Source organism: Pseudorca crassidens, chromosome 5 (assembly GCF_039906515.1).
Source record: "Pseudorca crassidens isolate mPseCra1 chromosome 5, mPseCra1.hap1, whole genome shotgun sequence".
Lineage (NCBI taxonomy): Eukaryota > Metazoa > Chordata > Mammalia > Artiodactyla > Delphinidae > Pseudorca > Pseudorca crassidens.
Genome location: NC_090300.1, coordinates 22,546,850 through 22,572,110, shown reverse-complemented (window position 1 = coordinate 22,572,110; position 25,261 = coordinate 22,546,850). Strand labels below are relative to the sequence as shown.

Here is a 25,261-nt window from a genome sequence, read left to right as displayed (position 1 = left end):
GTATTGTCATCCTAACAATATTGTCTTCTGATCTATGAACATGAACCCTTTCCATTTATTTGGATCTTCTTTAATATCTTTTAACAAGGTTTGTAACTTTTAGTATACAGGTCTTGCATTTCTTTTATTAAATTTATTACTAAGTATTTTATTATTTTTAATACTATTATAAATGATATTGTGTTCCTAGTTTGATTTTCAGATGGCTCATTGTAAGTATATAGAAATACAATGGATTTTTTATATTGATCTTGTATTCTGCAACCTTGCTGAACTTGATTTTTAGTTCTAATTATTCTTAAGTGGATTTCTTAGGATTTTCTATGTGTAAGATCATACCATCTGCAAATAAAGATAATTTTACTTCTTCCTTTCCAATTTGGATGCCTTTTCTTTTTTCCCCCTCACTGCCCTGAAAAGAACTGCCAGTACATTTTTGTTTTTTATTTTTTTAATTTATTTTGTATTTTTACTTTTTTTTAATTGCAGTATAGTTGATTTACAGTGTTGTGTTAGTTTCTGGTGTACAGCAAAGTGATTCAGTTACACATAGATACATACATATGTATGTGTGTATTCTTTTCTAGATTCTTTTCCATTATAGGTTATTACAAGATATTGAATATAGTTCCCTGTGTTATACAGTAGGACCTTGTTGTTTATCTATTTTGTAGAAAGTAGTGTGTATCTGTTAATTCCAAGCTCCTAATTTATCCCTCCTCCTCTTTCCCCTTTGGTAACCTTGTTTGTTTTCTATGTCTATGAGTCTGTTTCTGTTTTTATTTTGTAAGTAAGTTTCATTTGTACCCTTTTTTTTAGATTCCACATATAAATGATATCGTATGATATTTGTCTTTCTCTGTCTCACTTAACTTCCTCAGTATGACAATCTCTAGGTCCATGCATTTGCTGCAAGTAGCATTATTTTGTTCTTTTTTATGGCTGAGTAATATTCCATTGTATATTATATATGTACCACATCTTCTTTATCCATTCCTCTGTTGATGGACATTTAGGTTGCTTCCATGTCTTGGCTATTGTAAATAGTGCTGCAATGAACATTGGGGTGCATGCATCTTTTCGAATTATGGTTTTCTCCGGGTATATGCTCAGGAGTGGGACTACTGGGTCATGTGGTAGTTGTATTTTTAGTTTTTTAAGGGACCTCCATACTGTTTTTCAGTTTACATACTGACTGTACCAGTTTACATTCCCACCAACAGTGTAGGAGGGTTCCCTCTTTTCCACACCCTCTCCAGCATTTATTATTTGTAGACTTTTTGATGATGGCCATTCTGACCGGTATGAGATGATACCTCATTGTAGTTTTCATTTGCATTTCTCTAATAATTAGCGATGTTGAACATCTTTTCATGTGCCTTTTGGCCATCTGTAGTCTTCTTTGGAGAAATGTTTATTTAGGTCTTCTGCCCATTTTTTGATTAGGTTGTTTGTTTGTTTTTGATATTGAGCTGTACGAGCTGTTCGTGTATTTTGGAGGTTAATCCTTTGTCAGTTGCATCATTTGCAAATATTTTCTCCCATTCTGTACGTTGTTTTTGTGTTTTGTTTATGGTTTCCTTTGCTGTGCAAAAGCTTTTAAGTTTGATTAGGTCCCATTAGTTAAGAGGATTTCTAATTTGAGCCTTTATGTGATTCACCTTATAAAAATTGAGTGATTACCAACCATATCAAATACTGTGGAAGTATGTACACTCAAAATCATTGCAGTTTTGTGAGAGTTTTTTTTTCAGTCCTATCTGAACAATTTTAATATGAGTAGATACGAGTTATATTCAGTATTTATAAATTGAAAAGTTGATAAATATAAAACCAGGAAGGGGAATGTTACACTAGGATGTACTCGAGAGTAACAGGTACTTTAGTTACATTGAAATGGTTCGATGCTACCATTTCCCTTCTTGACACCTGGTATTTTCCTCTTTAAATGGTTTGAGCTTTTTTCTTTTCCAAGTATATTTGTGTAGCACAAATATCATAATGGAAATAATAACTTTAAGGAATAATCTGTAGTCCCACTAATCTCACCAAAATCATTTTCTGTTTGTGTTTATATTAAATTTGAAAGACAATGTTTTGAAGAAAAGGACCATCATTTGAGTCAGCTCTAGGTTTGACTCAAATTAACAGTGGAATGTTAATTGGGTATGTTATCTTCTTTGATGCTTAAGTTTCTTCTCTAAAATGGGAATGATAATGCCTTTGTGATCTGTGATCCTCAGTTGTAACTGTAAAGCTATCTGTGTATTCTGGGACTTCAGTTTAGTAATGATAGTTAACAACAGGAATAACTTGGAACACCAGTTGTCTATAAACCACCTTGTGGACTTATACAATCTCATGAAAGATGCTGGGATTATAGGAGAAAATAGGAAGGTATAAGAAAAAGAAGAAAAAAATATAAACAGAGTGCTAATGCTTTTAATAAGCACATAAGTTCTGTCATAGAAGTGGTGATAATATTAGCACAATGCCAAAATTATTAGAGTGCTGTGCTGAGAATAGGGAAGCTTGGAACTTAGTTTGATTTAATTCATATCTTTGTGAAGATGAGCAGTGTACTAAAATGGGAAGAAGCTGGACTTTTGGGTCAGAGTTACTGGACTTCAAATTCTGGTTCTATCACTGGGCAAGTTGTTCAACTTCTTTAGGTCTACCTATTTGTCTGTAATAGTACATATCCAGTAGACTAGTGTGAGGAAAGTAGCTACTTATTATTTCCTTCCTTCTCTTATTTTTGGGTTTAATTTGCTCTTATTTTTTCCAGTTTCTTTAGATGAACATTGAGGTCATTAATTTGAAACCTTTCCTCTTTTCTAATATGGGTATTTAGATCTATAAATTTTGCTCTAAGTATTATTTTAGCTGTGTCCCACAAATTTTGGTAAGTTGTATCTTTATTTTCATTTGCTTCAAATGTTTAGGGCTAATGTGGCTTACTTCTGAGGCAGCAGTCTTCTGAGGACTCTATTTCATGCTATGTGTAAAACTATTCCCAGCCCTGTGTGAACTCCAGAGATTGTTCTGTTTACTCCTTTCTCATGGTTCTTTCTTAGTTTCGGTAGTTCCCTCACATACGTATGCAGATTACTACTCAGCCAACGACTTGAGTGGATGCCTCTACATATATCTGGAGCTCTCTTTGCAGTTCGCTCCTCCCCAATGTTGTGTCCCACAAAATCCAGCTGTGTTGACCTCTCCAAATTATGAATTGTGTCCTCAACTTACTGAGACTACCAGACTCTGTTGTTTTCCCCTGCCCTGTCCTGAGGCCTGGAATCTCTCCAGGCAGTGAGCTAAGGATTTTATAGGGCTCATCTCATTTGTTTCCTTTTCTCAGGAATCACTGTTGTGCTGTTTGTTGTCCAGTGTTTGAAAGCTGATGTTTCATATCTTTTTTTTTTGGTTCTCTAGTTAATTAAAGCAAGAGGTTAAAACTAGCCCGTGTTATTCCATCATGGCTGGGAAGTGGAAGTTCAGCTTAGCATCCAGTAGGTAATTGATAAAGGTTAATTATCAAATCCATTAAAACAAATCACCCAAAAATTCTCATTTGAGGAAATTATTAAGGTGAATGATTTTAGAACTACATATCAACATTGTGTAAATGTGCTTTCTTTTTTTTGTTCACTTTTAATCTCAGTGCAATTAAACAAGTATAGTAGTCTGGGACTTTTTTAAATTAAAACTTTGACAGTTTTAGAATATTAAAATGAGTTACATTTTGTTTCTAATGCTTGTGAGCTTTTTCAGAAATAATGTTTTAAAAATAGTTGGTCTCGGGACTTTCCTGGTGTCTCAGTGGTTAAGAATCTGCCTGCCAATGGCAGGGGACACAGGTTCTAGCTCTGGTCTGGGAAGATCCCACATGCTGCGGAGCAACTAAGCCTGTGAGCCACAACTACTGAGCCTGCGCTCTAGAGCCCGCGGGCCACAACTACTGAAGCCCGCATGCCTAGAGAAAAGCCACCGCAATGAGAAGCCCGTGCATCGCAATGAAGTGTAGCCCCTACTCGCGGCAACTAGAGAAAGCCCGCGCACAGCAACGAAGACCCAACACAGCCCCCCCCCCCACCAAAAAGTTGGTTTAAACTATTACATTGCTGATTAGCACTTTTAAGTATTCTTTTAACATTTTTAGTTATTAATGGGCTTATTATATTTTTATGACATCTTTTAATCAGATTTTATTAAATCTAACATCTAAGTCACTGATAAAATATATAAACCAGAAAAGGTTATTGGGGAGAATTCTAGCAGAGTGTACAGAGTGAGATGTAACTTTGAGATGAAGGATATTTAGTTACTGCTCTGAATAATGCTATAGATGTAATATCTAATTTGTGAGGAGGATTTTAAAAACCTTTCCTTTTAATCCAGTTAAAGACTTAACTTTTAATTAGTATATAACTCTCAGTGATGTGCAGAAAGACATGAAATGTTTGGTTATCAAATTGGCAGATGTCCTGAAGTTTGGAATGGTTAATATACTAATGTTTTGTCCTCGAGTCTTATTTTTTTTTAATTTAAATTAATTAATTAATTTTTGGCTGTGTCGGGTCTTCATTGCTGGAAGCGGGCTTTCTCTAGTTGTGGCGAGCGGAGGCTACTCTTCATTGCGGTGCGTGGGCTTCTCATTGTGGTGGCTTCTCTTGTTGCGGAGCACGGGTTCTGTGGCGCCCGGGCTCAGTAGTTGTGGCTCGCGGGCTCTAGAGCACAGGCTCAGTAGTTGTGGCACACAGGCTTAGTTGCTCCGTGGCATGTGGGATCTTCCCGGACCAGGACTCGAACCTGTGTCCCCTGCCTTGGCAGGCAGATTCTTAACCACTGCGCCACGAGGGAAGTCCCTTGCCCTCAAGTCTTAAAAGATAGGTACTGAAAAGAGGAGAAATATAGCTTAGTAGTAACATGTCAAAAATTTGTTGAAATGACTGTAATGTGTTCACTAGAAACCTAATTTAGTTTTACAGTGCACCAATAGACATATAATATCTAGAACAGGTTAAAGTGTGATAGTTCCTATCTGTTGTTATATTGGTCAGATCACTTACAGTCGTATATTTAATTTTTGGCACCAAAGTGAAGTATAGTAAAGTTTAAGAACCAAGACAAACATCACCTTTTCTGTTACTGCCTCACATAGAATAATTTTCTCTGTTCTGTGCATTTGTACTGCATGTTGTTTTTACTCTGTTTTCTCTTGTCTTAATTGGATCAGTTAGTTCTTTCCAGATATTAATTACTTGAGTGGGGACTCAGTTCTTATTTATCCATCCTAGTACTTAAACAGACCCCACATGAAATGAGACAAGTGTATTCAGAGCAGAATGTTAAAGGAACTTAAAATAATGAGTAATGAATGATAAGGATGTTTTATTGCATAAGAGGAGAGTAATCTCCAACTGTTTGTGAAAAAGGAATTAAATGTGGCCTGTATGTGAAAGTTACTGGTAGATTTTAGAAGAATGATCTAACAAAGCATTAGAGAAAAGGGCAGTGGATATTTTTTAACATTCTAGAAAGTTGTTGATATAAACAAATGAATCTGTCACACTTTAGGAGAATGTTAGCTGATAAAGTCTGATTTATCAGTGTAACTCTTTTTGGTCTGTGTTTGAATGTAAAAATTATGACAGGTTCCATTGACAACTTATCATTTGAAATATTTGTATCAAATTTTGGAATCAACCTTAACTGCCTTTTAGACTAACATTTTGGTTTGTTCATTTTTGTAGATGTCCATTTCTCTTCTTGTTGCCCATTTTGTTCTTCACCTGTGTTTTTTTTTATCTGGCAGAGGCAGTGTAGCATAGTGGTTGAGAATGTAGGGTCTGGAGTTAGACTTCCTGGGATTACATGCCTGCTATGTATAACTTTAGGCAAGTTACCTAACTCTTTTGAGACTTAGTTTCCTCCTCTTTAAAATAAGGAAAATAACAATAGTAGTTAACCTCATAGGATTATTGCAAAGATTAACTGAATTAAAGCATTTAAAGGGCATAGTGCCTAACACACAGTGCTAAGTGCTATGACTCAACAAATGTCAACTGCTTGCTGTTGCTGCAGTTATTAATAACTTCAGGTATCCACTAACAAAACAACTTACCACTTTTCTCTCTCTCTTCCTGCTTTTACTTTTATATTCTTACAAAGGGAAAAAGGCACTGCTGCCTTGCTTTCAGCATTTTTGTTGACATTATCACTGCATATATTATTATTCTTTTTTTTTTTTTTTTTTTGTGGTACGCGGGCCTCTCACTGTTGTGGCCTCTCCCGTTGCGGAGCACAGGCTCCAGATGCGCAGGCTCAGCGGCCATGGCTCACGGGCCCAGCCACTCTGCGGCATGTGGGATCTTCCCGGACTGGGGCACGAACCCGTGTCCCCTGCATCAGCAGGCGGACTCTCAACCACTGCGCCACCAGGGAAGCCCTCAGTATGATTTTTAAGTTTAGATTATTTGAACATTCCAGTTAAAAAGTGGTAACCCAGACCACTTTGGAAAACTGCTTGGTGGTATTTACTAAAGCTTGATACTCTATGATCCAGCTTGATATCCTATGGGTCTCCTTCCATGTACATAAATATCATGCATATGTTCATGAAAAGACTTGTACTGGAAAGTTTATAACAGCACTATTTGTAATAGTGCCTACTAGAAATTACCCAAATGCTCACCAACAGTAGAATAAATTTTGGTATATTCATACAATGTAATACTATAGAGAAATGAAAATTGAAAGATCTGCCAAGTATATCTCCACAGTATGGTTGCTGAATAGTAGGAATGATTCTCACAAATACAGTATTGAGAGAAAGAAGTCTAAAAGAGAATTTGCTGTATGTCTGGTTCTGTTTATGTCAGTTATAAAATTAGGCAAAATCTAATTTAAGCTGTTAGAAGTCCATGTAGTGACATTGCTGATAGGGTGGGGGAGTAGTGACTGGCAGGGAGGATGAAGGGAACTCCTGCAGTGCTGTTAATAGTCTGTTTCCTGATACAGGTGTGTTCAGTTTGGGAAAACTCATCAAGCTGAAAAATTATATTTTGTGTACTTTGCTTCATGTATAGTCATAAAAGTTTTTAAAAAATCCACAAATATATATACCACAAACCTATTGCATTATACATTCGATGATATTGAGGTGCCAGTCTGCATACACTATTTTTGTCCAGCATCCTTGTTTTGTCTTGTTTTTAATAAATTTGATTTGAACATAATTGAATACAGTTGTGGAAATCTAATAGTCACAGATGAATTCTTAATTTAGATGAGCTGTTTTTTTTCTTAATTTCCCATACCCTATTTATCTGTTATGTTTATTTTATTTATTATTTTTTTAAACACTTTAATATTTTTTTGTTTATTTGGCTACTCCGGGTCTTAGTTGCAGCAAGCGGGAACTTTAGTTGCAGCATGTGGGAGCTAGTTCCCTGACCAGGGATGGAACCCAGGCCCCCCCTGCATTGGGAGCGCAGATCCTGAGCCACTGGACCACCAGGGAAGTCCCCAGCATCCTTGTTTAATCATCAGAGAATTATAACAACAAAGGGCAGAAAGGTGGGCATCCTTTCTGAGTCTCCTGGACGTTGGTAGTTTTCTTGGGCTTCCTACATATTGGCATAAATTGCCCCTGTCAGTAAATAGGGATGAGGAGGATCCTTGATCGCAGAGCAAGCATCCTTTTAATAAAAAGGATTAATAAAAATCCTTTTAAAATCCTTTTTAATAAAAAGGATTGGCCCTGGAGGGTGACATGAGGCATGTGGGCCTGGCTTAAGGCAGCACCTTCTTGGTCACTCTTATTTAAGGGACCAGAGAGTTCTGCCAAATTAATTGGCAAAACCCATTACACTACTCTGTAGACTTTGTGGATGAAACAAAGTAAATTTGCACTGTTTTAACTGACTTACATCTGGGTGAAGGATAGGAATTAGTAGGCTGTTTTATCAAGTTATTCTTTTTAGCATAGTCCACAGGAAAGATAATATTTAAGAATTTAAGACCTGTTTTTAGGAATCCCCTGGCGGACCAGTGGTTAGGACTCTGCGCTTTCAACTGCCGAGGGTGCGGGTTCGATCCCTGCTTGGGGAACTGAGATCCTATAAGCTGTGTGGCGTGGCCGGGGAAAACAAAAAAAAGACCTGTTTTTTTTAGGCTTCAATTTCCATTAATGCAAATAGATTTTTTTTTTAACTTTAAGCTTATGTGTATTTAATTTTTATAAATTTTCTTATGTCTAAAAATAATACATGCTTGTCATAACAGATTCATCAATACAGAAATGATTAAAAAACAAAAAGCTTTTTCTAGTTCCACTTGTAGACCCTTTTTTGTGTCTGTACATACCATAAATTTATTGATTCGAAGATGCATTTTATTATCCCATATTTTAACATATCTGAAATTGGGATGTGTCTTTCCCTAGCTATCCGCTAGGTGGCAGTCATGATGGAGTTGTCATCTCCCGGACATGGGAAATTTGGTCATAGCTGTTCGTATTGTCTTCACTTCAGTTGAGTTATATACCTTGTTGGTACTACATGGCTTGAATTTAATTGCTGTTATAAGTGTCTTGAAAAGAACTGCACTATGTGACTTGGCTTTAAGGCAAAAAGTTAGTTTGTGTGCAGAAAGGCACAGAAAAGGCAGCAAGGAGTAAATTTAATATGAGTGAAGCAAATATTCATTATTGGAAGGATAACCACAGTTCTGTTTCCTTGCAAAGTAAAAACCAAGCGCTTTATGGAATCAAGAATGGGAGCTATTCTTTGAGTAAGTGAAGATATGCTGCATTTTATTCCTGAAACATGCGCGAAAGCATTCCCTATCACAAGCCAAGCAATGCAACTTGACAAAATTGCCAAATCCTGTGAAATAGATGGTTGGTGTGACCAATTCATGCGCCATACAGGACTATTGTTGGGCACTGTGTCATAACTTTAATTGCTCACTCCTCCTTATAAATGAATTTAATGATTTTGATAATCTTTTTATGTGTTTATTCAGTGTTTTACACCTATTGAGATAGTCATTTGGTTTTTCTGTTTTAAACTATTAATACATTTTCAGATGTCAAACCATCCTATATTTCTGGGAAAGCAGCTTGCTATTTCATTTTAAATTAGTAGTTATCTTGTGGACGTCTTTTCAGTTTATTATGTAAGGATTTATCTTATTCTTTATAATGATTCTATTATTTTTCTATTGTATGAATATACTATAATTTTTTAAATGGCTGCCTTATCGATGTGCATGATTTCCAGTTTTTGCTATTAAAAATGATGTAACAGGGGACATTTTTCTACATATACCTTTATATACCTAGGCTAATGTTTCTATATAATAAATTCCTAGAAACGCTGTGCATTTTCATTATTTGAGGAAATTAATTAATTAATTAATTAATTTTTTGCGTTACGCGGGCTTCTTACTGTTGTGGCCTCTCCCGTTGCGGAGCACAGGCTCTGGACGCGCAGGCTCAGTGGCCATGGCTCACGGGCCCAGCCGCTCCGCGGCACGTGGGATCTTCCCGGGCCGGGGCACGAACCCGTGTCCCCTGCATTGGCAGGCAGACTCTCAACCACTGTGCCACCAGGGAAGCCCCTGAGGAAAGAAATTTAAAAGTTAATTTTTAAGAAGTGTTTGCTTGGTTTAGAAATGTCAGTCATTGTTGGAAAATATACCAGCATGCTAACAGTGGTTGTCTCCGGGGTGATGGGCTTATGTGTGATTTTTTTTTTTAACTTTAATAGTAAAAATGGAACTTACTTTAAAAAAAAAATTGCTTAGGAAGCCAAATACTACTTTAGAAGTTCTGGGATTGTGAGCAATTGGAGGGTAGGAACTGTTGTAGTTGCCAGATAATTCATCTAGCATAATGCAAAACACATGGAACAGATTCAAAAGGTGTTTATAGAAGTAAGTTGAATTCATTTTTTTGAGTTTAACAGAGAGAAAACTTACTGCTCATTCTTTTTTTAGGGCTTTTTGATTAACTCAAAACCAGAGAATGCCTGTGAACCCATAGTGCCTCCGCCACTAAGAGACAATTCATCTGGCACTTTCATCGTGTTGATTAGAAGACTTGATTGTAATTTTGATGAAAAGGTAATGTTTCTTTTTTCATTTTTCTGTTACTGTTTGTTTAGTTAGCTAGTTTAAATACTCCCTTATTTCAGAAAGCCTTTAAGAAAGTTTACACAATTCATTCAGATTAAAAAAAATAAACGAGTAAGGACAAAAAAAAATGAGGAGATGGTGAAGGCAAGAAAGACAGCAGTGAGTTTACTTAATTCTTATTCATTTGCTATAAAATTTACTCTAAGCTTTTAGCTGCCAGTACAAAGAGGAAAACGCCATCAGTTTTATGATTCGTAGTTTTAGTAAGACTGAAAATAAATAAATAGACTAGGACATAAATAATTACTATTGGTTCTAAGAATTTTCATGTGGTGGTTGGGCATCTTGAACTGTGGTTTAATAGTGGTCTTGCTTGATCTAACCTAGGAATGGAAATGTTAATCTATAGTTTCATGCCTTCACCCTTCCAGTATAATTACTGCATCTGTATCTGTATCTTTGTTGATATTGGGATTTCTCTCTTGTAATAAGCTGACTCTGTCACTTGTATAAAGTTTGTCTCCATGGAGTGGGTTAAGCTGGCATTTCAGATAGTAAAACAAAGTTTGCCATAGAACTTCCCTCACTATCATCAGTGCTGCTCTGAAGGTATGGGTTTTTAGTTTTGGGGTTTTTTTTTTTTGATACTTTTAGTACTGTCTTTACAATTCTGTTTTTGGATTGGCCTTGTTAGGAGAGCCAGATTGAGGCCTGTTACTTTTACCTGACTATCTCAAACCTGAGTGTCTCGCATGTATCTTAGAGAACAGATGTGGGATATTACTTCATGTACCTTCCATGCTTGATCTTAGATGATTTGTCTATTAAGTAGGAAAGGCTGCCCTGACTCCTGCTGTGCCTGAATTTTTGTCTCTGCTCCTTTCATTTCATGAAAGAAATGACACCTCCATAATAAACTTATTAAATTAATAAAGTAATAACTGTAAAAGGGTTTGAAAATGTAGAGCACTTTGTAAATAATAAGTATTGTTACTATTGTATATTAATTCCAAATTTAAACTCTCAATTGCCTTTAAATGGGAAAATGGAGCTTGAAGTCAAATGTATTAGATTTCCTTCTCTTCAGGGTTGTTATGTCTTTTGAATTTAAACCATTTTAAGATTTGATCCAGACCTAAACTATAATAATTACAGGTTGTTCCAACAAAAATGTAATATTTCATTAATTTCATGCCACTAAGAAACTAAAAGTAAGCTAATTCTGCTGATTTCAAGGTTTATTGCATCATTAAGGTATGTAATTTTCGTCTCAGTCAAGTCTTTGGTAACTAGAAACTAGAATATACCTCTTTTTTTTTTTTTTTAAATAACTTTCTTCTTTTAGGTGGGGAAGGGAGGTGGTTCACTGTAAAATTTAGGGAAATACTGCCATTGAATATTTATTTTTGAGGGTGAAAACCCAACCCAGGAATGAATAGGAGGGTTTGTTTGTTCTCTTGTCCCTTTATTGGATCCTCATCATGAGTCTGAGTACTTCTAGTGGAATTTCCTGATTTAGCTATTACTCCAGCTCATCTCTTTCCACTTCCTGCCTTGAATTTTATGCTGTAGCCGTAGAACCTACTGAAATCTCTCAACTTGCTGTGTCTTTGTGCCTTTACACACATTATTTTCTCTGTCCAAGATGACCTTTATCACCTATATTTCTGACTGTTTCATCATTTAAGTGCTAGCTGAGAAAGTTACCTCTTCTGGAAGGCTTACTTTTCTTTCTACCCTCTCTCTGGCAGAATGAATGATTCCAGTTCAATGTGCCACCCTCCACTTTGTAAATACCTCCTTTGTATCTCTTTATCACAATATTATTTTTTATTATATATATTTCACTTACATGCGAGCTTACTGTGTTTAGAGTTCATGTTTGAATTATATTTAAATATCTAATTTGTATCATAGTGCATAGTAGGAGAGCAATAAAGGTTTGTTAAATCAAACTATGTAGTGTAGTAAGCCTTCTACTTACATGTATATTGCATTCTTTAAAAGTATGTACATGTAAAAAATATGTAAAAATGTTTAGATTGAGGATTCTCATCTTAGAAAGGAAAATGTTAAAAATTTTCTTATTATAACTCACCATGTAGACGTAGTCTTAATGGATAAAGTTCTATTCTATACATTTTCTTTAACTTTGTTATTTTTCCTTCACAAATATACAGCACGGTCTGTTATAGCCATTTAAGGGTAAAGATTTCATTCATGTTGTTCCTAATGATTTCTGTCTTTGTCTCAGTTATATTAAGTTTACAAGACATTAATTTACAAGGGAGACATTGGTCTTAATCAAGGTGTGGAAACAGGCTGCATACATTTGAATCCCATCTTTATCATTCATTAGCAGTGTGATCTTAGGCAAGTTGTTTTATCTCTGTATGCCTCAATTTCTTTATCTGTAAAATAGAATTTTAAATGTTCCCTACATCAGAGGATTGTTATGAGAATCAAATGAAATAATCACTGTTAAATGCTTATCAAACAGTGCCTTGTACACAGTAAGTAGGCAGTAGGTATTAGCTATTAATGTTGTAGTGATTTTTTTCATTACTGGTGTAAAATAGAATGAGGGTAAAAATGGCAAAGATGCTGACTATATTAGGCTGAGAAGTCCCATAATCTACTATCTGCAAGCTGGAGCATCAGGAAAGCCAGTGGTATAATTCAGTTAGAGTCTGAAGGCCTGAGGACCCGGGTATTTGATGGTGTTAAGTCCTGAGGCCCAAGAACCAAGAGCTCTGACGTCCAAGGGCGGGAGAGGGTGGATGTCAAGAAGAGAGAGAGGGAATTTGCCCTCCCTTCACGTTTTGTTCTGTTTGGAACCTCAAGGAATTTGATGATGCCCACTCACATTGGTGAGGGTGGATCTTCTTTACTCAGCCTACTGAATGAAATGCCAATCACTTCCAAAAGCCCCTCACAGACACACCCCCAAATAATATTTTACCAGCTATCTGGACATCTCTTAGCCCAGTCAAATTGAGACATAAATTTAGTTCGAACCTTTCAGAAACGAAATCATTGGCTGATAAGTCACCCTGTGATATAGTAACTCACGTCAGTTGATGTGTAAAATTTTTAATTTAGCTTATAAAGGACAGTTTAATCATGCCAGTGTGTAATGTATACAAAATAAGTTTCATAAATGTACAAGGATAAGAATTATGAATCACCTATCAAGTGTAGGGTGAATGGATAAGGATAAATTCATCATGATTACTGGAGAAACATCTGGAGTCTCATCCCAAAGAAAATGTCCTTTCTAAGGGTGGTTACTGGTGGATTGGCTCTTAGCTTTATTAGATATAATCTTCAGATCAGAAATCTATGACTGTATTTTTTTGGGCTAAATTGATGATTAAGTTTTGTATTAAGTATGTTACGGAACCTAACTGTTTACAATTTATGTATGGTGCTTCTCTTCTGAATTGCAAATAAATAGCTCTTTGTAGATAATCAATAGTGGTTCATTCATGTATTTAGCCACAGTTTTATGTGAATACACTGACTTAAGAAAATAGCTCATTTTCTTATTCCTGATGTAGCATCCTGAGACTGAGTACTGAGAAAAGCTTAATTCAGCACCATACTGTGTGCTACAGTTGAGAGTAGTTGCAAGGTTGTTTTTTTGTCATGCCTGCTATCCAAAGTGATACCCAGATTATCTCAGACAAATAAGAATTGGCCCTATTTTACAGAGCTTTCCTTGGAGAAGGGAACTCTTTCCGTTGTAGATAGCAGAAGGGAAAAGAAGTACGAAATAAAATTGTATCAAGATATTTCAAATGATTAATGGTGATGGACATTTCAGGGTTTACTTTTTATAATTCTTTAGATTTTTTTGAAGACGAATATTATGCTGTAATTAAAGAAACCTAGACTTCTCTTATTCTTTCTTAAAAGTAAATGATGAAGTGAAAGTTATGTGTTAACAATAAAGGAAATGGCAGATTTTCTATATACAAACTATCCCAAGTGGTTTGTGACTCGGGGTAGCCAATAATACAGCTGAAATGCAATTAACAGTTTTTGGAGGGTAGGAAATTGAATCATTTGTAACATTTTAAGATAGAATACTGTTTTAATTTTTTTACCTTTTGTCAAGAGAAGCACATTTGAACCTTTTAATCTGTCTTGCCTTGGAGAGATACAGCAAAACTCATACTCAGAGTCAGTATTTGGATATGTGGAATGTCCAGAAGGCCAGTAAGAAGAACTGTTGATTACATGCCAGCTGCTTAATCTGAAAACAGTCACTTTTACTCACACTGACAAAAACTGTATGATCTGAAAAATACAGCTCTTTAGAGCAGGGGTCCCCAAGGGCCCTGGGCTGTGGACAGGGTCCCAGGCCTGTTAGGAACCATGCCGCACGGCAAGAGGTGAGCAGAGGACGAGGGAGTGAAGCTTCATCTGCCGCTCCCCAGCGCTGCATTACCGCCTGAGCCCCTCCACCCCGCCTTTCCCCAGCCGTGAAAAAGTTGTCTTCCACAAAACTGGTCCCTGGTGCCAAAAAGGTTGGGGACCGCTGGCTTTAGAGGAAAAGCAAAGCGATGTTATTTTGTTTATCTTTGTGCAGTTGTTCTTCGCTGTGCCAAAATACAATTGTTTGGAAATGTTAGTTTTTGGTGAGTATTTGAAATTAAGAAAACATTGCTGGCTCTTTGGTAAATAAGTCAAGGCTTCATTAAATCTTTTAGTTAGAAAAATGACTTTGTAGCATTCTGAGGCAGAGAGTTCTCAGAAGACCTGAATTGGCATCCCAGTGGGAAGTAAAATTTTTTTAAATTTTGTAAAAATACCTGGTTATTTCAAGAACATTAAAATAATCACTTAAAATAGAACTTTTCTAAACTATACAGAGTTCTGTGTTTATAGCCAAATAAACATTAGTTATCAGAAATCTGTCATTGTAGTCCAAGATATTTCTACCTTATGGTTTTAATGCTAAGTCAACAACTTCTTCAAATAGTCAATTTACTTTATTTTAACTGAACTCAAGGGAAGCTTGGTAAACAGAAATGGTGCAATGCATGTACTTCTGCTGAATTTTATTACCACTTTACGCTCTAGTGATTGTTTTTTTGAAGGGCATGATAGTTTATTTTAAAAAATTGTACCACACTGATCATAATGAGCAGCATACACATTATGATGGCTTTTCTCTTGGGTATTAATATTGCAGTATTTTTGTATACTGAAATGTTTCAGTAAGACCAAGAACATTAGAGATATAAAATGAACACTAATAATGCCGGTGTCCTACCCTACAGAATTAAGTTAAACCCCTTATGAATCAGTGGCATTATAATGTTATATAGTTATGAAGAATGAAAGTTCTCTTCTAAATAGGCAGCATAAACTTATACTTCCTTTTTCTTTAATCTTTAGTTTTTATAATTTAAGCTATGTCCACCCTTGTCAAAGCACAGTCATACAAGACACCTCAGGTAATTTCCATGCTACCATTGCACAAGTTTAGTGATTTTTACTTAAACAAACAAACAAAAATCAAACCAATGTCAAAAAAGGAGGCAAATAAAACTGATTTTCCAATCATTTGTAAAGCATAGTGCATATTTGTCCAACACAGACTCAAACTTAAATTAAATGCTGTCATTATAATCTCTAAACTTCTGCAATAAAATTAACATTTATATATATATATGGGTTTTGTTTATGGAACTGTATTTTGCAATCAACAAGCGAAAGTTACTTTTTAAAGAACAATATATTTGGTTACAGTTCCACATGTTGGTAGTAGAGACAAAGCCACATGATGTTAAACCTGGCTCTAAGTTACCTAAGGTATAAAATTTTGATCAAAATTATGATACTCTGATCTTAAAAATTCAACTCACGTGAGGTTACGTTTTAGAGTAAATGTGCTGTTGAGTAATCATTTCAATAGTCTTCTCTTTGTATGACTATCTGCAAATTGGCTCTTTTCTTTAATCAATGTGACTCACCAACTTTTAAAACTGACCTCTTTACTTCTATGTTACCATTTTCTAGTGATTATTTTTGAAAAATATAGCTGCAGGAGGCTGAAAGGACTTAGATATTATTCCCTCTACATTTTTTTTGAGGGGGGGCTTAGATGGAGTTACATTTGGATTAAAGATGATAAGGAATATATTGGTACTCATTTTCTGTTGGAATGTGACTTTTACCAAACTTAGCTGGGGTACAAACCCCTACTTGACCTGACTTCTGTCTCTGTCTAAAGTCACATCTCTACTTTGCCTGTCCCCTTACCTTAATCGTCAAGACTTTACAAATCCCCTTATGTGCTGAGCAGTCTCTCCCTGTCTGTCTTGGTTTCTACCATGTCCTTCATCTGGAATATCTTCCCTCTGCTTGTCTGTCTGGGAAATCTGACTTTGTTCTAGGTCTAAGATGAAGTTTCATCTCCTATCTGAAACCTTCCCTGATTTTCTTCAAGGCAGAATAGATCACTTCTTCTTTTATATATTACTTATTTAATCCCATGTCAGTCTCTGTGAGGGAAAAGATAGTGTTTTAGATTCTACAACTCAGATGCTTAATACATTGTATGGCCCTTGGTAGATGATTAATAAATATTTGCTGAATGAACTAATTTAGAAAATCCTAAGGGCTTACAATTAAATTTAACTGGATTAGGGAATAAACAGTATTATTGGAACCTTTTATTGGCTTCATGTTCATTTCACTTAATGCTCTTGGAAATATTTCTAAACCTAGATATTCATTTATTCCACAAACATTTTTCTCTAGGTCCCAATTTTTATGAGAATTTAAAAGTTAAAATAAACATTTTTTGGATTATTTATGTGACTTTATTATCATAATAACAAGGAATAAAATTTTTGGAGTGAACTTTTATCATCTTACAAAATAGGCATCCAGTTTTTCTTTCTAGGCTTACCTTTCATTATTCTCTCTCAGGCCTCCAGGCTGATACATTACATGGTATTCTCAGAACTGCACTTTTATTTCAGTAGTATTAATAAGCAAGTAGATATGAGCTTGAGTAGAAATTAAATTCTCAAATATCTCAGAATCATCTAATATAATTATTTAAGTTTTCTTACTCTTTTCTGTATTTCTACAAAGTAACTTATAGCATTTGTTACTAATCTACTTCAGAATCCTGTATCAAAGTTTTCATTAATTAAATAATACTCGGTGGATGGAAACATTTCTACTCATATATGGTTCAAACAGCTTTGTGCTACTAGTTCTTTAATTTATTCATTTATTCCTTTCTTCTACCCTTTGATAAAAATATCTGTGTTTTAATAATTAGATTCCTTTATATACAAATTTATTCAGTATTAAAACAACAAAGCAAATTCTCTTCTTTTACTGGGAAAGTAACATTCAATAAATAAAAAAGATGAAAAACAGTAAATTACATGTACTTTACCCTAACCTCATGAAAGAATGTAATGCCAGTAACTTAATTTACATAGCTCTTCAACACACATTCTTTTTTTTTAAAGTATTGTTGATTTACAATATTATATTAGTTTCAGGTGTACAACGTAGTGATTCAAAACTTTTAAGGATTATACTTCATAATGTTATTATAAAACATTGGCTTCGTTTCCCTGTGCTGTACAATATATCTTTGTTGCTTATCTATTTTAATCCTATACTCCTATCTTGCCCCTTCTCTGTCCCCAATGGTAACCACTAGCTTGTTCTCTATATTTGTGAATCTGTCTGTTTTGTTATATACATTTGTTTTATTTTCTTAGATTCCATGCATAAGTGATAACATAGAGTATTTGTCTTTCTCTGTCTGACTTATTTCACTAAGCTTTATACTTTCTTGGTCCATCCATGTTGTTGCAAATGGCAGAATTTCATTCTTTTTTTATGGCTGAATAATATTCAGTTATATAGCGCATCTTCTCTGACCATTCATCTATTGACGGACGTTTAGGTTGCTTATATACCTTAGCTATTGTAAATAATGCTGCTGTGAACATCGGGATGCACATATCTTTTCAAATTAGTGTTTTCGTTTTCTTTGGGTATATTCCCAGGAGTGGAATTGCTGGATGATATGGTAGTTCTGTTTTTAGTTTTTTGAGGAACCTCAATAGTGTTTTCCATAGTGGCTGCACCAATTTACATTCCCACCAACAGTGCAGGAGCGTTCCCTTTTCTCCACATCCTTGTCAACATTTGTTATTTGTAGGCTTTTTGACGATAGCCGTTCTGACAGGTGTTTGGTGATATCTCATTGTGGTTTTCATTTGCATTTCCCTGAAAATTAGCAATGTTGAGCATTTTTTCATGTACCTGTTAGCCATCTGTATGTCTTCTTTGAAAAATATCTATTCAGGTCTTCTGCCCACTTTTAAATTGGGTTGTTTGTTTTTGATATTGAGTTGTATGAGCTGTTCATATGTTTTGGATATTAACCCCTTATCAATCGTATCATTTGCAAATATTTTGTCCCACTCATTGAGTTGTCTTTTTGTTTTATCAGTGATTTCCTTTGCTGTACAAAAGCCTTAAGCTTAATTCAGTCCCATTTGTTTATTTTTGCTTTTATTTTTTTTGCCTTAGGAGACAGAGCCAAAAAATATTGGTCTGATTTATGTCAAAGAGTGTTCTGCTTGTGTGCTCTTCTAGGAGTTTTATGGTTTCGGTTCTTAAATTTAGGTCTCAAATACATTTTGAGTTTATTTTAGTATATGGTATGAGGGAATGTTCTAATCTCATTGTTTTACATGTAGCTGTCCAGTTTTCCCGGCACCATTTATTTATGAGACTGTCTTTTCTCCGTTGTATATTCTTACCTCCTTTGTCATAGATTCCACACACATTGTTTTGCTTCAAAATCAAGTTATTCATATTACTCAGATACACATTAAATGAAGAATGTCTAGTTAAGGAAGAAAGATGGGATCTAAAGAAAGAGGGAAAGATGGCTTATGTCATTGAAGTCCTATTAATGAGAGTGAAAACATCTTTAGGGTCTAATACCGTCTTCCATAGAGTAGCTCTTCCCAACATGGCCTGTAGTGATCCTAAAATAACCTGTAGGAAACAATTATGTTGGATTTAATCTTGGCAGGATTGCTTGCCACAGTTCTGGATCTTATTTCAACAATTGATTATTCCCTACTGTACTGTAATGTTTCCAGGAATTTTTATCCTGTAGATAGAATTAACAGTTTTTACATTCACACTCTGAATTCTCTACTGTTGTTCCATTCTCATCTGCCTTGCTTTGATCATTTGAGAAAGAGATTTTACTTCTTAATTTCTTCTTACTTCAGATGAAAGAAGATCATAACTAGGTTTTGAAAATTATCTCTATTCTCTAAGTTCCCCATTAATTTCTTTAATTCATCTCTTTCCCTTATAGGGAAAACAACTTTCTTTCTGTGTTAGATATCCAAGTTGGGAAAAAGGGTAGTTTGTGCCCAGGCTGATGGTTGAGTCATGGTTGCTTTCTGTTGCCAGTTCTGAAAGTAAAGAAAATGTTTTCCAGAGAATTTTTTTCAGTTGGCATTTGGAAAGATTTAGAAGCAGAGTTATACTACATTTTCTGCAGAGGATCCATAGAGGTTGGACAGTAAAGTGAAGCTTCAGTTTTCAGATTGCTGGAAGTGCCAAAACCCACTGTATAGCCAAGATGGACAGAAGAGGCCAGGCTCCAAAACCATCAGTATCTGTGTTACGCTTTTTTGTTTTGGCTTTTTACCTTTGTGTTTTAAAACATAGCATTCACAGAAAAGGTATTCATAATGTATGTATGTACAATTTAAATAGTAAAATAAATATCTGAGTACTCTTCAGCTTAAGAGAGACCTGTTACTAATGTTAATTAGTTAATGTTGTTAATTACTTTAACCAGACTTCATTGAAGACTTTGGTAGGTAAATCTTTTAGATTTTATTTTATTTACAGATTGTGTTAAACTAGTATTAATATCTTATTTTCATGAAGGAGCTTCCTATTTGGAATATTTTTACAATAATTTCAAATGTTTTAATAAAGTGATGTCAAGTGTACCACAAAGTGATCGCTAACTAAAGCTGCTCATTTTCTGTCTTGTGTTTGAAAAGCTTGTGATAGGAAAGATTCTTTGCTGAGGCCAGGGCAAACCCCAGCCAACAGTACTATGCATTTCCTATTTCTTTACTATAGATTCTTTCTTTTTGCCCTGTAATATTTTCTTTCTCTCGCTTGATTCTAGCCTAAAAAAACACCATGGGTATATCTTTTCTCACTTCAGTTTCTTGGGAGTAGGACTTAATGTTTTATGCCGTTCTGTGTGCTGAGCTTACAGTATAGTGCTTAGAACATCAAAATGAGTAGGCAGTAAAGGGAGGAGTATGCTCAGAGATCTGTCACTGGGTGGCGCTGAGCATCAAAGTCTCATTGCCCCATCAGTTGTTTTTCAAGTGCAGTATGAATCCTTGTCATTACTTGGAAATTCCTAGTAGGCTGATAGCAAGTTTCGATTTATCCTTTTGTTGCACAACAGTTTCTTCCAAAAAGCTTTATTAACAGTGGTGGGTGGGTTAAAATGGAGCTTCTGCTGTGTTAGGATGAGAAATAATTAAGATTTGATTGGAATATGAATCCTATCAGTATCCAAAAATATGAACTTAGGTTGGATCCTTCATTTTAATTTGCACTTTAATATAGTCAGTACATAGGTAACTAGAGAATATTTTATGGATACCTTTGTTAAATTTAAATTGCAATTCTCAAAAGTAAAAATCTAGACAGCTTTTAACTGATATAGTTTATTTTAACTGGTTTAGTTCATTATATAAAAGTAAAAGTTTTTTTTTAAGAAAAACATCTTTAAATCAATAGCAAACATCAGAAATAGCTACACATAAAGGTTTATTTGGGTTTTCTTAATGTCACTAAGAAAAAAGGATCATTTTTGGTTTTAATCTTTAGTACTAACCATGTACTAGATATAATATTAAAACTTCATTAGAAACAGCCACATTCAAAGACCTGAAAGTTAATGACCTTGATTTTGTGATGGTATGTTACAGAATAATATTGTTGCAATGAGTGGAAAAGCACAAATCTCTTTTCTGATTGCAGACAACCTACAGAACATTAAAAACTCACTATATGGGTTTCAAACTTTTTTGACTGCAACCCACATTAAGAAATTTATTTTTATTCATGCCTCAGTACATATACAACATGCAGCCTGTAATAAAGTTTCATGAAACAGTACTTACCTGTATTAGCTATGATACTCTGGTAAATGAAATTTCCTTTTATTAAAAAAGTTCACCCAGGTCCACTAAATTGTTTTATTACCTACAGTTTTCAATACCCTCGATATTTAAAAATTGCTTTTCCATGTACTAAGATTGACTTGAAAATGCTGCCACTGGGACATAACATAAAATCTTTAATTAATTTTTAAAGTTCCAAGGATTCTGGCTTCTGTTTTCTGTTCTACTTGAAACAGGTAAGTATGGCTTTGCATACAAACACAGATTTTACCAGCCCTACCACCAGAATTTTCTAATGAAATAAATACAACTTATCTTTAAGCCTAAATAATAAATAAACATGTACATTTGTAATATGCCATAAATCAAAAGGTCAACGCTCTCGAACATAACCTAAAATAAGAGACGGAAACATGCCTTTGTACCACCATAACAAATGTCACAAAATTTCAGCTTTGAAACCATATACTTTTCCTGATTTTTCTTGGAACTTTTTATGTACTTAATTTTTTGTTTAAAGAATAGAATTCTTATCAGGTTTACTTCTTTGTTTCTCTATTATAGAAAAGAATATAAGGGTGGGGCTTCCCTGGTGGCGCAGTGGTTGAGAGTCCGCCTGCCGATGCAGGGGACACGGGTTCGTGCCCCGGTCCGGGAAGATCCCACATGCCGCGGAGCGGCTAGGCCCATGAGCCATGGCCTCTGAGCCTGCGTGTCGGAGCCTGTGCTCCGCAGCGGGAGAGGCCACAACAGTGAGAGGCCCGCGTACCGCAAAAAAAAAAAAGAATATAAGGGTGGAGCAAGGTTAGAATGACTACTGGTAGTCTAAGCACAGAGAGAGAGGAAGTGACATTGACACTTAACATGAAGGAGAAAAACCCTTTAGGGTCCAGTAAAGCATGTTCATGATGATCCCCAAGTCACTGGAAAAGGTCAAATCGCATTTGGTGTCTTTTAATTGAGACAGCTAGGAAAATGGAAAATGTTTTAGAAAAATTTTTATCTACAATGACTGAAGTAGATGGCATGTTTTTAAGGGGGAACTAAGCAATAAATATAAGGAAATTTCATTTTTGTGGCATATATCTTTCTGGGTAAGACTGGGTAATAGTTATCTTAGTTGTAGTTTAGTTTGATTAAACAAGTATTTATATGAGAGAGATTCTTGTAGGCTTGAGATATATACCAATAAACAAGGTAGTTCCTTAAGAAACATGAAGTCTGGCATTCATAATGCTCTAAATGTTATTTTTCACATCTCTTTTTTCAAGATGATGTCAGGCTTAGTTTTCTGATAATTAACATTTTTACTAAGATGCATGAAAAAATTATCTTTTGTTAATTTTTAAGGCAATACTTTAAAATATAAATTTAGATTTCTAGTATTGTGATTTCCATTAAGGCAGCAGGATTTTGGTTTTATTATCTTTTTGAGAACAAGGATAGATTAGGGTACATTTATGTCATTAATGAAGTATGGACATCTTGACAGTGCAATCAGTTTTTTCTTCTTACAATGCCTCTTTTATTAGTGTTTTACCAATTCGTCCAGTCTGGAAATAAGATGAATTATTGTGTCATTCCCAGGGTTCCTTTTAGAACATGTCTTATTGAAGCCTCTTCCATTAGCAGTCCACTATCTTCTGGCATACTGGCTATTTATAATATCAAGACAGCAGTCCCATATTTCTTTAAAACTCTTGGTTAGGTGCTACCTGGTCTGTGTAACTTAATTGCAGCTAATTTGTTGATTAGATGTAAACTAGTACATTTACCACAATTTGAGCTAATGGCTCCCTAATCAGTTTCCTTAAAAAGGCAGATTTGTAGTTCAATTCAGAAGGCCTTTTCATGCAATTTTCAGTGTTGATGGCTGTTTTAGAATTTAGGTTTGTTAACTGTGCCCGCTTTTTATTTATGAATCTTTGAGTTCTTTGCCTCCATCTGACAACGTGTTTGAGGTTGCATTTTATGAATGTGAAACCTTGCACATGCATACTGAATGATTTAGGTCTTATTTCTGCCTCATGTGTTTTTGAAAATACCAGCTGCTGCTTAGTTAAAAATGTAATTTAATTTGACTGACACATGATTTTTATAGTTCATAACATGGATATATTTTCCTTGTTTGTATTCATAAGCCTGTTGATCCATATGTTAATGTGTTTCTTTTATTTAATTTCATTATTTAAAAAATCAATAACAACAACAAAAACCTTGGGGAAGCCTTCTTAAAATTTTGAAAACATGTTTCTATTTTTTGTAATTCACATTTGTGCTTACAGAATTCTTTCCTATTTTAGTCATTTTCTATTTAAGTAATTTTATTATTTTATTAGAGAACAGCTTTTGATATTGATATAATTTTATATCATATTTATGGAACCAATTGCATTTTGGATGTGTGAAAGAAACAGTTTTCCTCAGCTGCTCAATGCAGTTTTAAGAATATAATGACTAGATTTAGTTACATAGCAGATTGTTGTAAATCCATTAACTTACATTCTTAACAATTTGCAGTTCAGAAAGCCTCTTGTAAAATTGATGATTATTTTGTCCCTTCTTACTGGAAAAATTCACACATAGACTGCAGAATATTTAAGGACCCCATGAAGGCCTGTTTTGTAAATGGGAAGGTACATATAATGCGTAAGTATGTTGTAGGAAGGGGGACCCCTTCCAGGGACCAAGAGTGGACTCTTGTCTAACACTTAGAAATGAATTGTCTGAAGAGACACGTGCTGACAAAGCAAGAGGGTTTTTCGGGGCGGGGGTGGGGAGTGCCTGGGTGGAGAGCAGCAGGGTCAGGGAATCCAGGAGGACTGCTCTGCCGTGCGGCTCACAGTCTTGGGTTTTATGGTGATGGGGTTAGTTTCTGGGTTGTCTCCGGCCAGTCATTCTGACTCAGGGTCCTTCCTGGTGGCACATGCATCACTCAGCCAAGATGAATTCCATCAAGAAGGATTCTGGGAGGTTGGTAGGACATGTGGACTGGCGTCTCTTCTCTCCTTTTGACCTTTCCCGAATTCTTCCGGTTGGTGGTAGCTTGTTAGTTCCGTGTTCCTAACCAGAATCTCCTGTTGTGAGATAACTCATGCAAGTGGCTATTACCTTGCCTGGCCAGGGTGGGCGGTTTCTGTCAGTGCTTCCCCTAACAACTGTAAGGCACTATATAAGATAACAAATTGATATAAATACTAAGCAGGGAGCAGTTATATGGGTGCTTGGGACAGCATGTGGAACAGGGCATGGAACAGGACAGGCAGGCTTCATGGAGGTAATGGAATTTAAAGGGCTGATTAGGCGTTCAGAAGACAAAGCCTATTCCAAGCAGAGATGATAGCATGAGCAGATAGGTTAGAAAGCACCGGATCTGTTTGGATATCCATGAGTGTCCAGATCTCTGAGGATAGTGATTGTTTCTGATTCACCTTTGAGTTCTGCATTGTGCCCAACACACAATACCTTACTTGTTATGTAAATTCAGCAAACACTTACTGAACTGAACTATGTTTCTTTACATACACTTTATCATGGTTCCTGAGACCATCTACCCTGTATCTTAACATGTATCTTTGCTCACAAATATATATTTTTCAGGGAAACAAGTTAAATCATGTAATTTCAATGACTTTGTGTATTAGTTGGCTTTAAAAAGAAATGTAAAACTTAAGTTTTATATTAGGAGAGAACAACTTTTGATATAAATTTTATATTTCTTAAATTGTATCTCTGGAAACAGTTGTTTTCTGGATTTGTGAAAGAAACATTTCTCCTTAGTTACTTCGTTAGCTTTTTTTGGGAACAGTTAAATGGTCATTAAAGCATCAGATAAACTAATAGCAACCCCAACCAAGTATACTTTTGTTTCAGTAAAAGCTAAG

General features: G+C 35.3%; 1 protein-coding gene across 4 annotated transcripts in view; it reads left to right on the top strand.

Annotated features, from left to right (window-relative positions):
- The window catches only part of RNF13 (ring finger protein 13), a 132,440-nt gene that overhangs the window by 56,744 nt on the left and 50,435 nt on the right, over positions 1-25,261 (top strand). For all 4 annotated transcript variants that reach the window (XM_067737515.1, XM_067737517.1, XM_067737516.1 and 1 more), the window contains one exon: positions 10,006-10,131. In XM_067737515.1, the coding sequence (XP_067593616.1) occupies positions 10,006-10,131 (126 nt within the window). Of the gene's footprint in view, positions 1-10,005; positions 10,132-25,261 lie in introns of those variants that run through there.